At 36.6% G+C, this 20,222-nt stretch overlaps 1 protein-coding gene across 1 annotated transcript; it reads left to right on the top strand.

Moving 5' to 3' along the window:
- The first annotated feature begins 18,693 nt into the window (after positions 1-18,693).
- Positions 18,694-19,511, top strand: Tex47 (testis expressed 47). The gene has a single exon (XM_032907025.1). The coding sequence runs from the start codon at positions 18,694-18,696 to the stop codon at positions 19,453-19,455; it is 762 nt and encodes a 253-aa protein (XP_032762916.1). The 3' UTR covers positions 19,456-19,511.
- Positions 19,512-20,222: the final 711 nt, after the last annotated feature.

The following is a 20,222-nucleotide window of genomic DNA, read 5'->3' as shown; positions in this document are numbered from 1 at the left end:
GAAATATGGGAGGACTGCCCCACCTAACATTTAGTGAATTAGTTACTCACAGTGCCATTGGTGGGCAAGGACTAAGTTAATACAAAGCTGTTAGAGTTCCCAAGCTGATGAGCAGTAGAGGTCAAGCAACCCAAAAGGAGGCATCAACACAAAGAGAAGAAAACACCTCAGAGAATTGAACCCCAGTGTGTCAAGAAGAAAACCCTCAAATAGGGCTACTGCTTCACATGGGAAGTCAATAATTTGCACAAGGTAAGGAGGCCATTTGTGCAAGAAGGAATTCTATTAGTACTAATATGCACAGTAATATTCTAACTTCTGGCCTAAAAGGAGAAGAGCTTGACTTGAAAACTTCTAGAAATTCTATTTAGAATTTCTTTTCTGCATCCAACTTTTGCCTAAACTATATTATGCTATGTTAAACACAATCGCATGGATATCAAAATATCACATTAAAATAAAAATTATTTTTAAATTTAAATATATTTTACTTTAGAGGATTCGTATAATGTATGTAGTTCTTTTTACTTTTCAAGAAATGATTAATCCCAAGTTTTTTGAAAAAAAGAAATTTGAGTCCATATAAAATGAAAGATAAGTTAAGGAAACAAAAATTCAAGATAAAATGCAAGTCTTCCTGCAAGAGGTGAAGAAATGAGTTAAACCATTTCAGGTATCAGTTAAAATGAAGAATTTAGGATGCATTACCAACTCGTGCTCTATACAACACTGGAAGTGCAGTTTATTCCTGTGACTGTGTTACAGCAGAGCTGTGTCCTGGGCTTCGAGGCACTGCCCACTATCTTCTATTGTAGAAAACTTTGAAACTCTCACCATTGACCTTACTTTTTATGTGCTTATGTGAGAGCTAAGAAGAGTGGGGAGAGAGAGCAGGGGGTGGGGAGGGGGAGACTACAAATCTGAATAATCAGGAAGATTATATGTCAATCCTCAGAATAAAACAAAATTTCTTCTGTAACTGAGTTATATAAGAAATAAAATTATACATTATCCCAAAAATGCTGTATTCTTTTGTACACTGAATCTGTCTGGTTAGATAAGAAGTCTAAAGCTCTTGGTTCCTAGCAAAACAAATAAAGATACAGGCCCTAAATTTTTAGCAGAATTATGAAAAGCCTGTCTTAAGTTGACAAAGGATCTCCCAGCTACATTTAGTAACTTGATATTAGGCAATTCCTGAAAGCAGAGATTAATGCCAAAAAAATAAACGAAAATCTTCAGCCTTGCAGAAATAACTACTTTTTGACTCTTCCTGAAAACGAGTCTGTCTGATGGTACACAAACTATGTCAAGACGTTTAGGACAAAGTCTGTGGATAGAAATTCACCATTTCTCTTTAGCATTTAAGGCATAAATAATCACACAAAAATGACATTTGCTCAATATTTGAGTGGATGGGCTTAAGAGATTACGTAAGTAATTACAATGTAGTCTAAAAATTATACCAGGTCACGTGGATCTTGAGAAAGCATCTTACTTTCAGCAAAAATAAGAGAGACTATGATATGAAAATTTGCACTTGGTTTCTTATATTTACTGAAATATAATTCATAGCACAGTCAAGTTACCATTTTTATTATGTCTAAAAGAACAGAGTATAAAGCCTTTATCCTAACCGTTTGCACTACACATGGGCCATAGTGTTCAAGGTGTTCACTGCAGCAAAACAGCATCAAATCTTTGGGTCTTGCAGAACTAAAACTTGGTACCTGTTATAGGACAAATCTTTATTTATTCTTTTCTCAGGTCTTGGAAATGATCATGCTATTTTCTGAATATATGTTTTTGCCTATTTTTAGCTCTCTTATCAAAAGGAAGAAAACATTATCTTTCCTTCAGTGACTGGCCTATTTTATTTACCATACTGTCCTTAAGGTCAAATAATCGTGGAGTTCAGGAAGGCTGTTGCACTCTTACCTGTTGCTAGTTACTCTGATAAGTGTGTAGGTTCTGCAAGAATATATCAACAAAATAAATTATAGTATGTGACCACCAAAAAGTTGTCAAAATACATTCTTGGAGTGAGTCCTGGAAGTCAGTATTTCTATCAAGCTGGCTTCAAAATAGCAGAAATCATTCTTCCTCTGCCGCCTTAGTGTTGGGGTTAAAAGTACGTACAACCATGTATATCTTAGCGATCTTTATTCTTGAATTAAAACATTTTAGCAACTGATCTCTCTCCCCATCCCCCCCTCTCTCCCTCCCCCTCTGCGTATGTGTATGTGTATGTGTGTTTATGTGCACATGTGTGTGTGTGTTCTCATGTGTACAAGTCTATATGGGGCCTTATGTGGGTATGTGCATATGTGAGCATGCATGTGGAGCATGAAAACAATTCCCATCTTTTAAAGAGATATATATATCACATTTTCTCCTGTAAGCCACATATCAATGAATATATGTATTGCTCCCATCCCTTAGTAACTGCTGTGGACATAAGTAAGCACACATTTCTTTGAGACCCAGTTTCAATTGTTTACATATTCCAGAAGTGGGATTACTCGGTCATATGTCAATTCTATTTTTAGTCTTGAAGAACTTTCAGGCTGTTTTCTATTCTCTACATCATTTTATAATCTTACTAAGAGCACACAAAGGTTTTTACTTTTCTATATCTTGACAAATGTTCCTGTTTTGTTTTAATAACAGCTATTCTAATTAGTATAAAGTGTAAACTCTGTTTAATGTTGCTAGTGGATGTTATACTAGTTGAAATTTTATAAAAAACATTAAACATTTCTTGGCATTAGTAAGGCTGAACTGCTTTTGGAATTGAGGAAGTTTAATCATCCTTATGTTCAGAAGGGTGTGTTATTCTCTAGTTCAACATTCCACTATTAACTACTGACACTGTTCAGTTCAAGAGGACTGTGGCCCTCCTAGGTCTTGTTAGTTACTCTGGTAAATGTGACTGTCCCAGTTGAAGTAAAGAAAAGGGGAGAAACTGTTTACAGTCTATCAGAATGTCTCATAAAAACAAATCACATAATATATGACCATTGAAAAGTTATATCCATCAAAATACACTCTTAAAAACATGAATGTAAAATTCTGTGGGAAGCTCTGTGCTAGATTTCCTCAGAACTTACATCACATCATGATTTCTTTCATGTTAAACCATGACTAATAATAACTTATTCTTAAATCTCTTGTTCTGACTTGACGAAATGGTGCTTCTGAGCTTATGGCAGCAAAGATAGGCTCCTTCTCTAACTTGGTCTTAAGTATTACACATTCGGAATTTATTCCCAGGACAAATTGTTCATCTCTTTGTAGAGCAGCTTGACAGAATTCTGCAGACACAAAATTCATCAGTTTTACACGTTTCATCTGTGTATTATCTTAATTATAATGTGAATTATTAAAATGGGATTGAAATAATCCCATGCTGTGACTTATTTCAATATATATATATATATATATATATATATATATATATATATATATATATATATACACATCATTCAAAACAACGAATGTCTGGGGTTGGCTGATATAAACGTTCATCTGTATAATGAAATTATGAAGCCAGGAACCATACTGCTTTTGTTTCATACTTTATTAATGATTTTATGTAGTTATAGTATGTTAATGACCTTTGAATATACTATTTACGTGTTTATACTTTATTAAAAATAAAAGGCGTTCAAAATGTGATACTATGTGGCAAAAGCAAATTAGAGGAGATAATTCCTTGAAACGTCGGAGAAGTGTTTGTGGTATAATATCAATTTTGCATGTCAATTAAACCTCATTCTATGTAGCTGCAGTGACAGCAGTAAATCACAGGCTGGGGGTGGTCAATGACTTCTTTGCATTCGAAGACTGGGGTACATATCATCTTGCTGCTTCTTTTTATTCTCTAAGTGTAAAGAATGTGATAAGGGAGGAAAATGTGTCATGGCTGTATGAGGGAACGTTCTCAGATGGATCACAGCTCTATACCTCAGCCTCAGAGAGCCAGAGCCATCTCCTTGTTTGTAGAGGACTGTCTCCCTTAGCAAAAGGATACCACCATGCTGAGAAACTGGCACACCCTGGCAGAAAACCTCCGTTCTAACTAACTCTGCATTGACTCTATCTCCTCGAACACAGGTAATGGGAAAACAAATCAATGTTGTGAAGAAAGAGTGTTTCTCTGTCCATGAAACGAAAAGGACTAGTTATAGGTTTAGCTTGGCTATGAAGTTTAACGTCAAATTCAATTTTAGTTAATTGTTTATTTTAAAACAGGATCTTCCTATGTACTTCAAGGCTGCCTATTCACTAAATAGTCTAGGCTGCCCTTGAAGTCTTGGCAAACTTCCTAGCTCAGCCTCCAAGTGCTGGATTTAAATCCTGCGCTGCTATGCCCAGTGTATTTTTTTTAAGTTTCAAATAAAAAAATTAATTTACCCTCAATTTTGTAGTACTGATTCACAAATTATTAGGCTGAAGTTTTTAACTGTACCTTCTGGGAGATTTGGGGCTTACCATTAGCCCAGATGTTAATTTTTTCTTTTAAATTCAAGACATTATTTTTAAATAAATTACTTATCTAACAGAAGAAATATAGGCAGACAGGCAGATGAATAATAATTGATTATTTATACATACATAAATACTAAATATTCTAACTCTGTTTAAAAATCTGGCAAGTTTTTAAACTTAAAATAACAAATCTAAATCGATTGCTCAGTCACACATTTGAAAATGGAAGTCAACGGCTAATTTGTTAGCTAGAAAAGCCAGATTTTCTTAACACACTAGATAGCACTAAAATACCAAGTATCATGAGTCTATTCTTAATACCAAGATGCCACTGCCAAAACTCACTCTTTCAAAAGTTTTCCCTATAAATTATAACTCTTTTAGAGTTAAAATTTGTTCTCTGCAAAGGAAACTGCAGGGTTACTCTGCTGAACTGGCATGCAGGTTCTGGGCTTTATGGCAATGCAGACCAGGCTGTGGTCATACTAGGACATACCTCATATCATATCCTGTCTGTAAGACGAACTCGATAACTTGGAAGACCTGGGTTTCTCACTCCTATAAGCTCCATAGCCAAAGCCTGAAGCTTTACCTAATTTTAAACATATGTTGATTCTTTTATCCCTCCAAGTGTACTGCTTAATATAAGCCAACAAATTGGAACAGAATTTCATCATGTTTCTAAAATTCTATTTATTTTCTCGCTTTCTACTGGGAATGTAAACCACATATGTGTGTGTGTGTGTGTGTGTGTGTGTGTGTGTGTCTGTGTGTGTGTGTCTGTGTTTATATATATATACACATATATACATATATGTATATATATATGTATGCACATATATGCAAGCATTTATTCTATAGATATAAAATATATGTAACGCATGCATAGAGAGAATATTGATAGAATTAAAGTGAATATCACTCATAGCTTATAATCCCAATTATAATCTACTCAAGTGTACTTATGTATACACATTTATTGCAAAGATTAAAAATAGGAGTGAGAAGATGGTTAAACCTTCAAAATGTTACTTTGGAAGTCAAAAGAAGTCATGGTCTTCTTATACGCTAACATCAACACGAGGAAACATAATAAGACTTTTCAATTAAAGCCTAGGGTGTAAAGAGATAACTTCCTATTTTTCTCTTTCTCATTTTAGCACTTTCCCTCAAGCAGAGTGAAAGTACACAGTAAGTACTGGTTCAGTGGTTGACCTCCTATGTGGAATGCTCTGGGGATGGCTGTACCAGAGCCACCATGACCTTATTCATCCTCCACACTGCATTATCAGCATGGACGCTTATCTACAGAGTGAAGCCATGTTGAGGTTCTCCCACTTCACCTGTAAGAATTCTATCAACTGGATGGTTTCCTAATGATCAAAACAATTAGACCATTTAGAGACCTTTGCTGAAACCCTCCTGGCGGAAAAGCGAAACGGGCTTAATGCAGCCAGTTATTTATGTCTGAAATGAATATTTACTGATTTCTGCTCCAAAACTTTAAAAAAATATTACAAGCAATTCTTAATGATGTAAGAGCGACAACTGGAGATTTTTCACACCGTGAAGCTCTCACAGAAACAGCCAAGCTGCAGTTTTATCTGTGCTATGAATAAAAAGACATTGACATCAGCCCTAGGATTATCATCCGCCTGCTCAGGAAATATGATTAATTTAAGATAAATAGGTGCTGGTTTCACACACACTGATTATGTTTCCCAGCTACCGCCTCAGCAACTCTCCCTGTACAGCATCATAAAGTCTTCAGAGAGGCCATTGTCTCCTCCTCGAGTCACACAATACAATGGAGATTTAATCTGCACACTATACAATAAAATTCTGGATGAATTTTACTTCATTTTTTTTCTATAATCTACTGGTATGATGCTCATCCATTTAATTGAGTACTTCACGCATAAACTTGTTTGTTACTTGGCTTTATATAACAGTGTCAGAAAACTTCTTAACTATAAAACATGGTAATAAATTTATGTCATTTAAACTAGTAACTAGAAAATGGAGACTGGCGATGATATTTGGATTTGTTTTTCAGAATTTATGGAGTGTAAGATGCTTTCATTTTACTTAAAAATTACTTTTTCTGAAACTGACTTTTCAAAGTGAAGACTAACACTGTAAAAATGTGTTTAGTCCATAACATACTGATTTCTTATTTAGAAACAAAAGTAAACAAACAAAAAAAACAACAACAAAAAAACAAATCATAGAAGGTATTTAGAAGGGCTAGAGTCTCAAGTCTAAAAAAAAAAAAGAAAACAGGAATTTCTTCATTTTTTATGAAACACAATGCATAGGAAATGACCTTAGAAAAAAATCTAAAAGTAGCCTGGCTCTGAAATAAATCTATAAACTATATAGATCTATAAATATATAAAACTAGAGGCAGATCTAGCACTTAAGAATGATCCACTAAACACAAAGGGTATCATTGATCCCAAACTCTACATCTCACAGCCTTTGAGCCTTGGATCCAAGGTAGATGTTCAATTTGGACAAAAGTCAAAAGTTAAAATGTATGCTTTCTTCTACTGTGCTGTAGCTATTGCTGAGAACTTCCAGAAATAGAGAGACAGAGACAGAGATGGGGAGACCATGAGACCAGAAAAAAAAAAAAAACATGGACACAGAGAAAGACAGAAACAGATACAGAAACCCAGAGGAGAAAAGAGAAACAGAGACAGAGATGGCAGAGGCAAAGAGATTAGTATAAGTCTTTAGCAGAAAGGTATGGTATTTTGAGCAGAATATGAAGGATTTAATGTATCATGCAAGGATTGGAGACTAGAGAGAAGACTCAACAGATAAGAAGACCTGCTGATCATGCCTCAGACATGGCTTCTGTTCCTAATTCCCATCAGGATGTTAACATTAACTGCAGTTCCAGAGGATCTGATGTTGTTTTCTTGCCTCAGCAGCCACTTGATATAGTATACATATTTGTGTGTGTGTGTGTGTGTGTGTGTGTGTGTGTATACATATAAAATGCTAGATGATTCAGAAAAGTTTAAAATTTGAATAGTTCTCATATTTAACCTCCCCAAAAGTTATCATGATTTGGAGAATTTTGCATTTACAGTTGTTTCTTTATTTGATCAGATTATGAATTTCTCTAGTGTACCACAAATAAACAGTAGTGTAGTTAAATAAAAACAGAATTACACAAAGAATGTAAATTATTCTAGTAGAGTTTTTATTTCTAATAACTAGGTTATTGGGCTAGGAGTTAAGAACTTAGCTAATTTAACCACTATCTTATAAAATTGGTTATTTAATTTTTCCTATAGTTAAAAGAAACACAAAGTAATTTGATTTGAGAACACAGGACACATAGTCAACAAGTCTATTTTGCCAAAACAAACAAATGAACAAACAAAAGACCAATGAAAAAAGCCACAACCCTCTGGTGAGATAGAAGTGTTCCATTTTAAAGTGATTTCCAAGAGGACAATCATGGCCTCTACATAGTAAGAGGTCCCTGTTTTTATGGAGACTAATAATTACCATAAAAGTAGTAGCAGGCATCATATGGTTATTTACATGCCCTCAGTCTAGATCTGTAATGCAAGAAGAGGGAGGGCAAATGCCTCCCTCTCCACTATGAAGGGCTCATCACCCATGGGGATCCACACCCTGGACTTAGCAACCACCCCTGTTTTGCTTTGTTCAAACGATGTTATTTTCACAAAATATATAGTCCCTCCAAAACAAAACAAAACAGAACAGAACAGAACAGAACAAAACAAAGGTTGTACCTTTAAGTATGTGTATTAAAATGTGTGAGCCGCCATTGCACTGGGTTCTCATATTCCACAGTTGCTAATGGTATTTAGTAGGTTTAGTTTCTGAAAATATATATTGGCATCTTGAATTTGAATCAGAAGTTGTCTTTACAGTTGGTGTTGATGAGAACACTTTCAGAATAATGAAGGTTGAATAAATCAGGGGAAACTGGTTAGGAATCTAGGACATAGTCTGTACAAATGTTTCATGTTCCTATTGTTATTCTTCTAATTTCATAAAAAAATAATGTTTGCATGGAGTTTAATAGACATTACTCTTTAAACAAAGAATTGTGAAATTTCTAAATTCTAATAAAAATATGTTCAAGATACGAAACTATTTAATTGGTGTTTCTGACTATAAAACCTTTGCCTTGCCAGATAACCTAAGAATACCCACTACACCACTCACCGTCAGGCATAGAATCTGATTATATTATTTCTTTTCCTAAAATAACGTTTAACGAGTGCTTATCGAGTACAACAAAATTCAGATTCCTATGATTGATCTAGGAATAGCCTTGGCACTATGTGGTTATCAAAACAACTATCATCTGTCTTGGAAATTAGTCCAGTAACAGGTACCACGCTATTGCTGCGTCTTTTATGTAAACATTCTGCCAACTTTGCTATAAGGGAAACAGCTTTCAGGTTGTAAGGGCACTAGACTCTGTCATGTGGCATTTCCCTTAACCGTACAATATGCTTTCTGTCAGTGCTCCATTTTCTCCATCTCATGAAGCAATTGAATAAAGATAAACCAAAAACAAGGTGTAATAATTATGTTCACTTATTGAAGCTATTTTATCATAATCCAGAATGTACATAGTACACATTTCTATCAGAATTATGAAGATATTAGTCCATGCATACTCCCTTTTGTGTATATAGACATCAAAGGCCCTCAAAGATTGCATGTCTTAGTAGATTAAGGGAAAGTTTTCGGTGACTAGGTGACCTAATATGATATGGAACAAGTGTAGTAATAAGTAATGTCTGTAGAAACAGAAAACAGTCAGATTAAAATAAAAATTTAAAAAATGTGGGTGTAATTCAAAATTTAATATTATTTATACTCTAAAAGATAGAAATACAGGCTGGAGAGATGGCTCAGCAGTTAAGAGCACCCGACTACTCTTCCAGAAGTCCTGAGTTCAATTCCCAGAAACCACATGGTGGCTCACAACCATCTGTAAAGAGATCCGATGCCCTCTTCTGGTGTGTCTGAAGACAGCTACAGTGTACTCATATATAATAAATGGATAAATCTTTTTTAAAAAGATAGAAATACATCCTGTATTCTTAAAATATTTTCAGGCATAGAAGACTGTATTCTGCTTTTGAACTCCAGTTGTTCCAAAAAACACAATAGCGATTTGGCTAGGTACTAGAATGCTTATTTTCAGTGCAGAAAACCCTTGGATCTCCACTACATTCGTAACCCATAATCTTCCCCCTTTCCAGTTCATTATCCAAATACTTGCACACCAATGCTTGTGAGAAGTACCTGCTCTGTGATCAATAACTCCACTGCAGTTCACTCAACTGTTTTGACTCCTCTGAATCTGCCCCCCAAAAAAAACAAAGAAGAAAAGACAAAAGAAAAAAACCTACTTACATCCCAGAAAATGTGAATTTGGTGACTTATAATGCTAATATCAAATGTTAAATACCTTACTCCTTTCTTTAGAATTTTAACACTAATCCACTTTGAAACCCCCTTGAATTGATCTTCTGAAATTGCTTTTATTTTCCGTCTATTTCTGGTATTTAGTTGGCTCTTTCTCTATTTGCTCAACGTACATGTTCCAAAGATATCTGAACCACCTTTGTTCACGAGGATACCATGGCCTCACACTTCCTGAGTACTCAGTTCTTCCCTCAGTGCACACAAATGTTAAGTGTGCATCACATGTCCAGAACCTGTGCACTCCCATGTGCATTTATATCTAGATTCATTCATGGTAACTCCAATATAATTTACACAAATTACTTTTCTCCCTTAGATCGTGCTTTTTCTCTTCATGATTTACCTGTGTGGGTGGGTTTTTGTTTGTTGTTGTCTTTTTTTGTTGTTGCTTTGTTTTTTTGGCTTGGGGTGTGTTTGTGTGTGTTACATACACCCAGATGTGTGGACACATGCACCTGTGCATTTTTGCTTGTTTCAGTTTGTTTGCTTATAACATGGTTTTAGGGAGTCGATCTCTGCTTTTCATGTGTATACAGCAAGAACTTTTGCCTCCTGAAAATGCCCTGCTCTCACATCTGTATTTTTACAACTATATTGTAATAGTAATGGGCATTCAAATTCACTGGGTCATCTATAAATCCTTAGCCTTTATTTTCAGATGGTCACACCTGTGTGCCTTGATGATGGTTACCTACATTCCTCTGTCATCAGTTGCTTGCATCTGTATTCAATGATGGTATCTTCCTACCTTCCTCAGTCTTCACCATTGCTTTGTCTCAAATTCTAAGTGTCCAACTGAGGCGAATCATACTAACACAATGTTCTCTTGAGGCCATGAAAACCATTCTATACTGAGATAACTGAACTGTGCTTTGATAACCTCCATCTTTCAACAGTTTCTCCCTCTTTTGCCTCCTGGGGGACTCAGACTTCCTAAGTCTTGTTCTCCTAATTGAGCTAAGTTCATGATGCATCATGTTCTCATTCTCTCCATTAAATGTCTCCCAAGATGGATGATATCAGAATCTCAAATTGGAGCAACACAGCTGTAATCATTCATTATTATCAGTATGTGTGATGAGTATCCGGTGTGTGTGTATATGTGTGTAATTATATAGGACTATGCAGGTGGAGAAGAGAGGTTCACACTAAGTGCCTTCCTCAATAGCTCTCCATCTTATTATTTGGGGGAAGGTTTTTTAAAAACATTTTTGATATTAATTTTAGGATAATAATACTACTATGTACTCAATACCTGTGTTCATTTTCTCAAGGTTTCTGTTAAGGTTTACACTGCTGGTAGTTAGTCTTTTCTCTCATAAACTAACTTAGGCCTAAAGACTTGGAGATGCAAATAAACAGGCTAGGCTAGTTACTCTAACAGGAACTACTAGAGTAAGAAAATACACAAAGATACAAGGTTCATTTGTCCCATAGTTCTAAGGTTTCTGCCGATGATCATCTGGCTCAGTTGATCTGGCTTACTTCCTGCAGAGCAGCACTCAACTGGGAGCTGGGATATACAAGGAAGGAGTAAGACACTCCCTGTAGGGCAGCCAGCCAGCATCGAACAATGAGGTTGAAGGAGAGCAGGCTCTAAGAGTGCTTTCAACCGCCAATGATCTCCAGCCTTTCACCATTTATAAACTATCTCAGAACATAGACCACATGAAAACTAAGAGAGTATTCTAGGTCTAAACTCTGGCACGAGCTGCACTTTGAACATAGTTAAGTCATACATTTTAGTGTTATTTACTGAGATTCTGTTATTTACTGTTGCCAAACCTGGAGATCCTGTGGTCCGTATATTATTGCAGCTTCTGTAACAAACTAGTGGCATTTTTTGAAGAAGGAGAAAAACAAAAAACAAATAGAAGAAAATAGAAGAACAAGAACAAGAACAACATTTCATACCTCTCAACATTTCTTTACAGTCCAAGATTCCCATGGCTTCTTTAATTTTATCAATTTTATTCATATTACATGTATCAACACTTACTTAAATCCCTTTTCTTCCAGGCAGGTTCCAGGATGCTGTTCTTTGCAATATTCATTGTTTATGTTTTTTACCATGGTATTCACTTCTACATTAACTAGTCAAGAACATTCAGATCCATTAAAATTTTCATGCACACATATAAGAACTGGTTGACAAGGCTATGGTCAATGTTTGGCACCACTCTCAACAGACAGTAGACTTAGATGAAATATCTGAATTTAACATGTGTGCCTGTGCTGTCTTTGACAAGTTTCTTCCAAAGGCTATTCTATACTGCTTTGGGAAGAAAATCAGATATAAAAGAAAGCACCTGATCATATTTTGTTTTACACTTAACTCAAATGGTAAAACCAGTTGTATTCTGGTATGCTTCATGAAGCTGTACACTTCCTCCTCTAAGACTATGACTTTGGCTTTACCAGGTGTTAGTGACTTACTTAGACTATGTATTCTGTTAGCAAGGTGGGTAAGTTGTGTTAAAACGCATGATACATTTAAGGGAAACAGTGCTCCTTTTCTCTCTAATCTGAAGCACAAATGAAAGATTAAGGTGGCTATGGATTGTCTGTAAAATCAAGTCTAGTTTTTCACAAAGTATTCATTCTTAAAGTGGAAATTCAGAAGGCATGCTCAAAGTCATTCCATAAACCTTGTGGTTGTTTAAGTGGTCCACAGAGACTCGTATATTTGACCAGTTCCCAGTTGGTAGACCATTTAGGAAGGATCATATGATGTGGGCTTCTTGAAGTAGTATGTGACAGGATAAGCTTTGAGTTTTAAATCCCCTCTCCAGGCCCAGTCTCTCCCTATTTCTGCTTCTTGCTTACGGATAAGGTGTAAACTCTAAGCTACTGTACCAGCACCGTACTTGTGTGCTTCACGTTATACTATGCCTCTTGCCATAATTGTCAGGGATTCACATTCCCTGTTTTTGGAAGTTGCCTTGTCATGCTGACTCTTCACAGCAATAGAACAGTAACCAAGACAGTTCTGCTCCCCATAAGAGGATGCTAATATAAGAACTCTGTCACTAAGGAAACCCAGATATCCTTCCTATTTCAATGTGTCTAAAGTATTGAACATCATCCTCTCCATTCCTGACCTTTTCTACAAACACCTGAGACGTGAGAGCATTCCATTGCCCCTACTGCATGCTATGTACCTAAAATCAAGAAGTGTATGTGTTTCCAACTTGTATGCCATTTGTGCTGTCGATAAATACAAGAGAAATGACTAGAAAATCAAAGTAGGATAAGTTTCTTGAATTACAGTTATTATGTTGATATTTTCCTTATTTGTATATTATTCAGGTGCTATGGGATCTCTGACTTCTCAAGTAGCTATCAGGTCAGATAAATGTACTTCCTTGAATCAAGTTGACATTTTTTAAGGACTCAGTTGTGGTAGTTAAATAATAATAAAGAATTATGGAGGTTTCCATGCCAGTGCCAGAGAATTTGCTATGGTGGGACATATTGGCTTCTGTGTGAAACTGATCCGTGTCCCTATAAAGAGAACTACTAGGGTAGGTGAGAGTTTAATATTTTTCCAGTGCAAGCATGGCAAGGAAGCTGATGAGAGTAGATTTGAATAATGTGTTAGCTATTTACTATCCCAAATTTAGCATCTTCCTCTAAAATCTGTGAAAAGAATGTGCACCTGTCTAAGATAGATATATAAAGTACCCACTACAGGCCATTAATGATATTTAATCCTCTCTATATGGTCTGTGTGTCCTATAGAGGCAAGAACATTATGAGTTTATTAAAAAAATGTTTGATCTTGGAAAACAAAGATTATGAAGTCTGTGAGAAATCACGAGGTATACTGTTTGACATGTGTTATGGCTAGGTTATAGAAAATAGACTAGTATGAAATTATAGGATGTGTGATTGACAAAAAGCAAGGAAAGAAGACAAATACCACTTGAACTTTCTAGACAGTCATGTAGAAATAGGACTAAAAATCAGGAGAGCAGCTTAACTAACATTTGAGAACTAAAATAAAATAAATTTAAAAGTAATGTTTGGGAAATAGAATAAAGCCGTATAACAAAATATCTGGGTTAGTAAAATTACTGTTTTGAGATGTACAAAGTTGACACAGTCAGATAATTTCTAAGATAAAAAGAATGATAATTCATGTTTTTAAATCTGACATCAATTAGTCTTTGTTAAGAGATTAGTATGTTTTGGAAAATGACTACTCTGGTTGAAATAGTACACCATCTATGTATTTATAATGATGAAATACCACTTTTCTATTAGCTTTATATTAGAAAGAAAACAATATGTGAAAGAAAAAGGTAACAAAATTCACATATAGGGAGGGAGGAAACAACCATTAGACTCCTTTTCACAGGAGAATGAATGAGAAAGGCATATGGAAACATTCTGGACAGAGAAGCCAGAGCTGCTAGGCTTCAATGCTAATCGAAACAGAAATCTTTTTTCTTTCTTTTTCCATTATTATCTTTAATCTTTCTTACAGTCCAGTTCTCATTCTGCCCTCCAACAGTTCCTCATTCCATTCCTCCCTCCCCCAACTCCAAGCGAATGTACCTATGCACACACAAACTCCCATACCCTTCCAAGCTTCGCCATTCCCTGAGCCCTCAAGTCTCTCAAGGATTAGGTGCATCTTCTCTTACTGAGGCCAGACCAGGTATTGGGCGGGGAGGGGACCAGGAGTGAGGTTCTGAGGGCTAGCAAAATGAATGGAAATACAACCTCGGGAGGCGGGAGGTGGGGGAACCTCTGAAATGTACCAGAGACCCAGGGTGGGAGGGAATCTCAAAACTCAAAGGGAGTGACCTTAGATGAAGTGCCCAACAATGGGAGGCAGAGAACATGTAGAGTCCACCTCTAGAAGAAAGACAGAGCATCAAGTGAAGGGATGGGGTGGCCGTCCCACAGTCAAAAACTCTGACTCAGAATTGTCCCTGTCTAAAACAACTGCAGGGACAAAAATGGAGAAGAGACTGAGGGAAAGGAGGTCCAGTGACAGCCCAAATTAGGACCCATCTCAAGAGGAGGCTCTAAGGCCTGACACTGTTACCGTCGCTACAGTGTGCTTACAGACAGGAGCCTAGCACAGCTGCCCTCTGAGAGGCCCACAAGCTGACTGAGATAGATGCAGATACACCCAACCAATCGACAAAGCTTTTTAAATTTATTATTCAAGCCCTGTGGTTGAATTAGGGAAAAGCCGGAAGAAGCTAATGAGTAGGGTGACCCCATAGAAAGACCAGCAGTCTCAACCAACCTAGACCCCTAAAATCTCTCAGACACTGAACCACCAACCAGTCAACACACATGAACTATACCTAGGTCCCCAACATATACACAGCAGAGGACTACCTGGTCTGGCCCCCAAACAGAAATCTTACCAAAGTAATTTTCCTAAAGCAGTGGAGGGTCACAAGCTTCATGGGTGGAAGGCAGAAACAGAGAGAAGACAAGTATGGAAAAAATACCCTGGATTATTTACCACCAGATTTGTAAAGCCCAACAAGACATCAGCAACACATAAGGGATTTAAAATCTCACTCGAAGACTGTGAACAGATTACATTCTTTTCCTGTTTGTTCTTTCAGGGACATACTATAATCAGAAAAAAAAACATGCATGAAGAAAAACAGTCTGAGGTAAGAAAAATAACCCTATGGTGAACTTACTTTTAAGGCTGGCCCTTGCCTAACCTCCCCCAAAATATGAGTAGAAGAATCCAATGAGATTTTTTTCTTTGTTTTTTGTGCAGAAAGGGGTGCTTAGGAGCAAAAATGCAAATGCCCTGGTAGTTTCTGGTGACTATGAGCGGCACCAGCATTTTTTAGCAAACCATTTGGTAACATGTTCCCATGTTTTCTCTGATCTCATTCACCACTGGAGGCTGGTAGTAATGCCATAGCTACTTCTTCAGCCTTTGAATGAAGGTCTTCCCCTTCTAGTATTCAAATAGCAGCAGGGATTCTGTAAAATTATTATAAAATATAAATATAACCCTATGAATTACTATACAGGCTTACATTTTATAATCTAAGATTAATGTCTGGGATAGAGACATCTAGAGGAGTATAAAAGAGGTGAAAATCAAGAATTTCAAATGCATTTTGAAATACGGATTTGTTGGTTTGGTTTGAGACAGGATTTCTCTGTGTAGCCCTTGCTGTCCTGAAACCCTCTTTGCAGATCAGGCTGCCCTTAAACTCAGAGAAATGCCTACCTCTGCCTCCCAAATACTGGGATTAAAGGTGTAGGCCATCACACCAGGCTAAATGAGAATTTTTCAAGTAAGGTAAGAAATATAATTTGAGATTAATGTTTAAATTTAATTAAAGAAATATAAAAAGACAATAAAATTATTTTCATTTAGAAATTATGAGCCAAGAAGTTAATCCAGATATTAAGGAACCTTTTAACTGTTTTTAGTTATTTTAACTTTTTAAAGATATGAAGATAATTACAATATTTTTTCCTTACCTTTCCCCACTCTGAGTTCATCTATATACCATTTCCTCTGTTCCTTCAAAATTTATGCCCTTTCCCCCACTAATTGTTACTGGATGTACATATTTATATACATATATGCTCTTAAATATAACCCGTTCAGTCTGCATAATGTTGAGTTCTATGTATGTTTTCAGGGGTTTTACCATTTGGCTCTACAGAGTCTTTGCAAATGAAAAGACCTCAATAAAAATAATATTTACAACCTCGACCTCTAAATTTCAGAGTGCAGACTTAACATCTATGGAAAGAAGAGTTCTAAGTAAGTGACCTGAGGAAATGACTTGAGAGTATTCTGTCAAGAGCAGATATTTGAATGGGCTCAGTTTTTCTTTGTCAGTGTCAGCAAAATAGTTGTGTCATCATGAAGCTTCCGAAGATTTCCAGTCTATAGATGAACTCAGAGGGAGTCACACTCCGCACCAATTACACATTTGGGAGGAGAAACAAGATTGAGCACCTTTCTGGTGTCCTCATAAATGAGAATCCGGAGGCCACTGAGCCAACTATGTGGAAGCAGGGTGTGAGGTCTCTATGACAACAGAGTTTCAGCATTGTCCAGAGCTGGATACCAAAAGAATTCGACTAGGGCACAGATATAGATTTGGGGAAAAAATATAACGAGGGACAAAGTCAAGAAATAAGGGAGGAAAGAAGGCTGTGGAAGGCTATCTTCAAAACTGTTCTATTTCACAAAGTGTAAAGGAGAATGGAGAGAATCACAACCCCAAGACAAGACACTGACAAGTGAGCACCTTGGAGGGGCTTCGGCGAGCAAGGAGCTGAGTCACAATGACTGAGGGATTATGGTCGGTTGTTATGCATCACACAATTAAAGATTTATTAAATCACCTCTCAGCCTTCACTTTCTGGAATAATTTATCACTGAAAATCATTAAAATCAGACCATTAGTTTGAATAATGAAAATCTCAGGAGAAAAATGTTCTCTGAGGTTCTTTTTTTTTTATTAAGTAGGTTTTTTTTTTTCTCTAACTCTGTCACATTCAAACTATTGTTTAGAGCTAATGTGGATGTAATATGGAAAGGTGATTTTATTTTAAATTCTAAAAATTAACTTAAATTCACATTAAGTAGCCCAAAACTGTTATCAGTTTTATAAAAGATACACTGACACAGAGATTCACTTAGGTGTTCCTAAAGTTTGTAACTAGTATTTAGGCGAACTATAGGGACAAGATTTACTACCATAGCTTTTATTTACCAAGATAAAGAGATATAAAAGTGCCCAGGTCTGCTTCCTGTCTGACAAACAAAGGTCTGTGGCCAAAACAAACAGAAAACAAAATCCAAAAAACCAAAAGGCATTCTGAAAAGGAAGCTCCCATTTTCCCCCCACAACCACAGTACTGTGGAGGTTTTTGCTGGGATAATCTCATTAAATCAGACATAGGACTAGATACACTGTGGCTCTTTGATACCAGGGATATTCTAACCCCTTTCATGACCTATGGTGATAGAACACTGGCTAGGACAGTTGAGAGGACAGGACACTGGCAGTTAGAAGCATGGCAGAGATCAAGTCAAGAGGACCTCAGACCTCAAAGACAGGTAAATGTACCTGACCTGTTAAGCAAGTTAAGGTGCCCTGGGTGTGGGGCTGGAACATGAGATTAGTTCAAAGTAGCAGTCTGCTTTACTGAAAACTTTATAAGACAGCAACAAAGAAGAAATGTATTGATAAAACGATAAACCAGTCAATTACCAACCCTCCAAAGTGTACTGTTACTGTTAAAGCAAGACTATTAAATTTTAGTATTGGGAGTAAATGTTAAATAAACTAATAATAGCCTTTAGTACACCTGATTTATTTTTATCTTTGCAGGCCAGTTAAATTTATGTTAAATATTAGATAAACCACTTGACCTAGAAACAACATTTAAAAGCCTCAAGTATAATTTGTAATCACGGTTACCCAGAGAGGGCTTTTCCTAAAGCATGGTAGTTATTTCCTGGTGACCTCAGAAGCAATGGCTGTATTTGCATTCTCATTCTCACCCCCGCTTCCATTTCTAAGACATTGGTCACAGCACAGAGTAGGGATTTTGTTAGTTATTCACTAACATCTGACAGAATGTTAACCCCTTTTTTTGTTTGTTTTTATTTTTTTGCCATAGAAATAAAAATAACAGTCTGTCACCAGTGAGACTTGTAATCATCTAGAAAAAGAAATAAGATTCATCATGTCTTTCATCGTCCATAATCGGAGGAGCAGCAAAAAGCAATTTCAAGTGGATCCTCTTCTTATGCCCAAGGTTCCTCGTATCAATTACTTGCACATCATGGAAGAGAAGCACAGGCTACAGCTGAAGAAATTCCTCCTTCACAGGTTGTTTCTAGTGGGCTACATACAAGCCAACACGGAGAAAAAGGAAATTTCTGAATACTATGAGCAACTCTTTCAGTCAATTCTGAAACACCATTTAGGTGAAGTAGTGACAGGACTCTTTCTTATGTACCCAAGTTCGTTTCTGCACATCCTGGAGAGCTCCAACGGCACACTGTTCCGTATTCTTCTAGATTACGTTGCCCATGAGAAGAGCGAAAGAGAATTTATGATCCAAAACATGAAAATCATCGTTGCTTCTCATAACATCCCCACGAGGCTGTTCATGCAGTGGCACATCTCTATCATCAAAGTCCCGGTTTTGTACCTAGATGACGACACGCAGTCGCAGTCCGTAGAGGAAGTCACCACAGATTTCCTCACCTTGACTCACAAGCTGGCACTCCATCTTTACAAGACAGTGAAACTGGGTGGTAAAGGGCCAGGTGACAACCTACACCAACTTGCCCCGGAACTCATTCTCCCAGAAAAAACTATCAAGTACTTATGCAAAGCCACAGAATTCATGGACCCAGCATCATTCTTAAGCATGTATAACAGACCCATACACGTTACCATGGATTCTGATATTGTGTGGCCGGCTCCTTCCCGTTTCTAGGATGGGGAGAGATGATTTGGGTCTGTCAAAAGTTTTTTTTTTTTTACTACTTTAGAAACAAAGAAAATATCTAAACTTACTCTTTAAAAAGAAGAACAACATTGAAGTTAGCACACACTTAGAATGCTAACATTAGAACTAAACATAGAAATATATCTGCTTGTTGTGGTATGAAGCTCAATACATTTTTTAAAAAAGTAAATGGGTTTAATAAATTTGTAAGTTCCATCACTTTCATGGGATACTTTAAAGCATAGACAGAAGGGAGTTAGCACCATTTAAGTATTTCAGTTCTCATGCACTCAACAGTTAACAAGCAGTCTGTCATATGGCAGAAGAAAAATGTTTGGGATGGATCATTTCTAACAGTTAGAGCCTTAAAATCCTTGCAACCTAAAGTTATAATCAAGCACACTATATAAAAGTAATACAGTCTAACATATAGGAAGGTAGGTTACAATGTAAATAGCATAGTAAGAAGAGGTAGGTCTTCCAGAACATAAGTGAATAAACTGTCATAGAAAATGAAGTCTAACTTCTGAAAACGGCCCTGAAGTACCCATATTCTGGCCTATTTGTTTAGTAATACTGAACTTATTAGAAAGCGAAACAACACAAGCGTTTTTTGTGAAACAACTGGAAAGTGCGATCAAGTGTGATTACTCGAGCACTCCTCTTTACGGCAGACGGTCAGACCTTAGAAATGGTGCAGAGTTCACGGGCGGCCTTGTTGTCACCCACTTGAAGAAACTTGTTCTTAAGTGATT

The sequence above is a fragment of the Rattus rattus genome, chromosome 6 (assembly GCF_011064425.1).
Source record: "Rattus rattus isolate New Zealand chromosome 6, Rrattus_CSIRO_v1, whole genome shotgun sequence".
NCBI classification, from domain to species: Eukaryota; Metazoa; Chordata; class Mammalia; order Rodentia; family Muridae; genus Rattus; species Rattus rattus.
The sequence above is the reverse complement of the archived record's forward strand: the minus strand, read 5'-3'. Positions and strand labels throughout refer to the sequence as shown.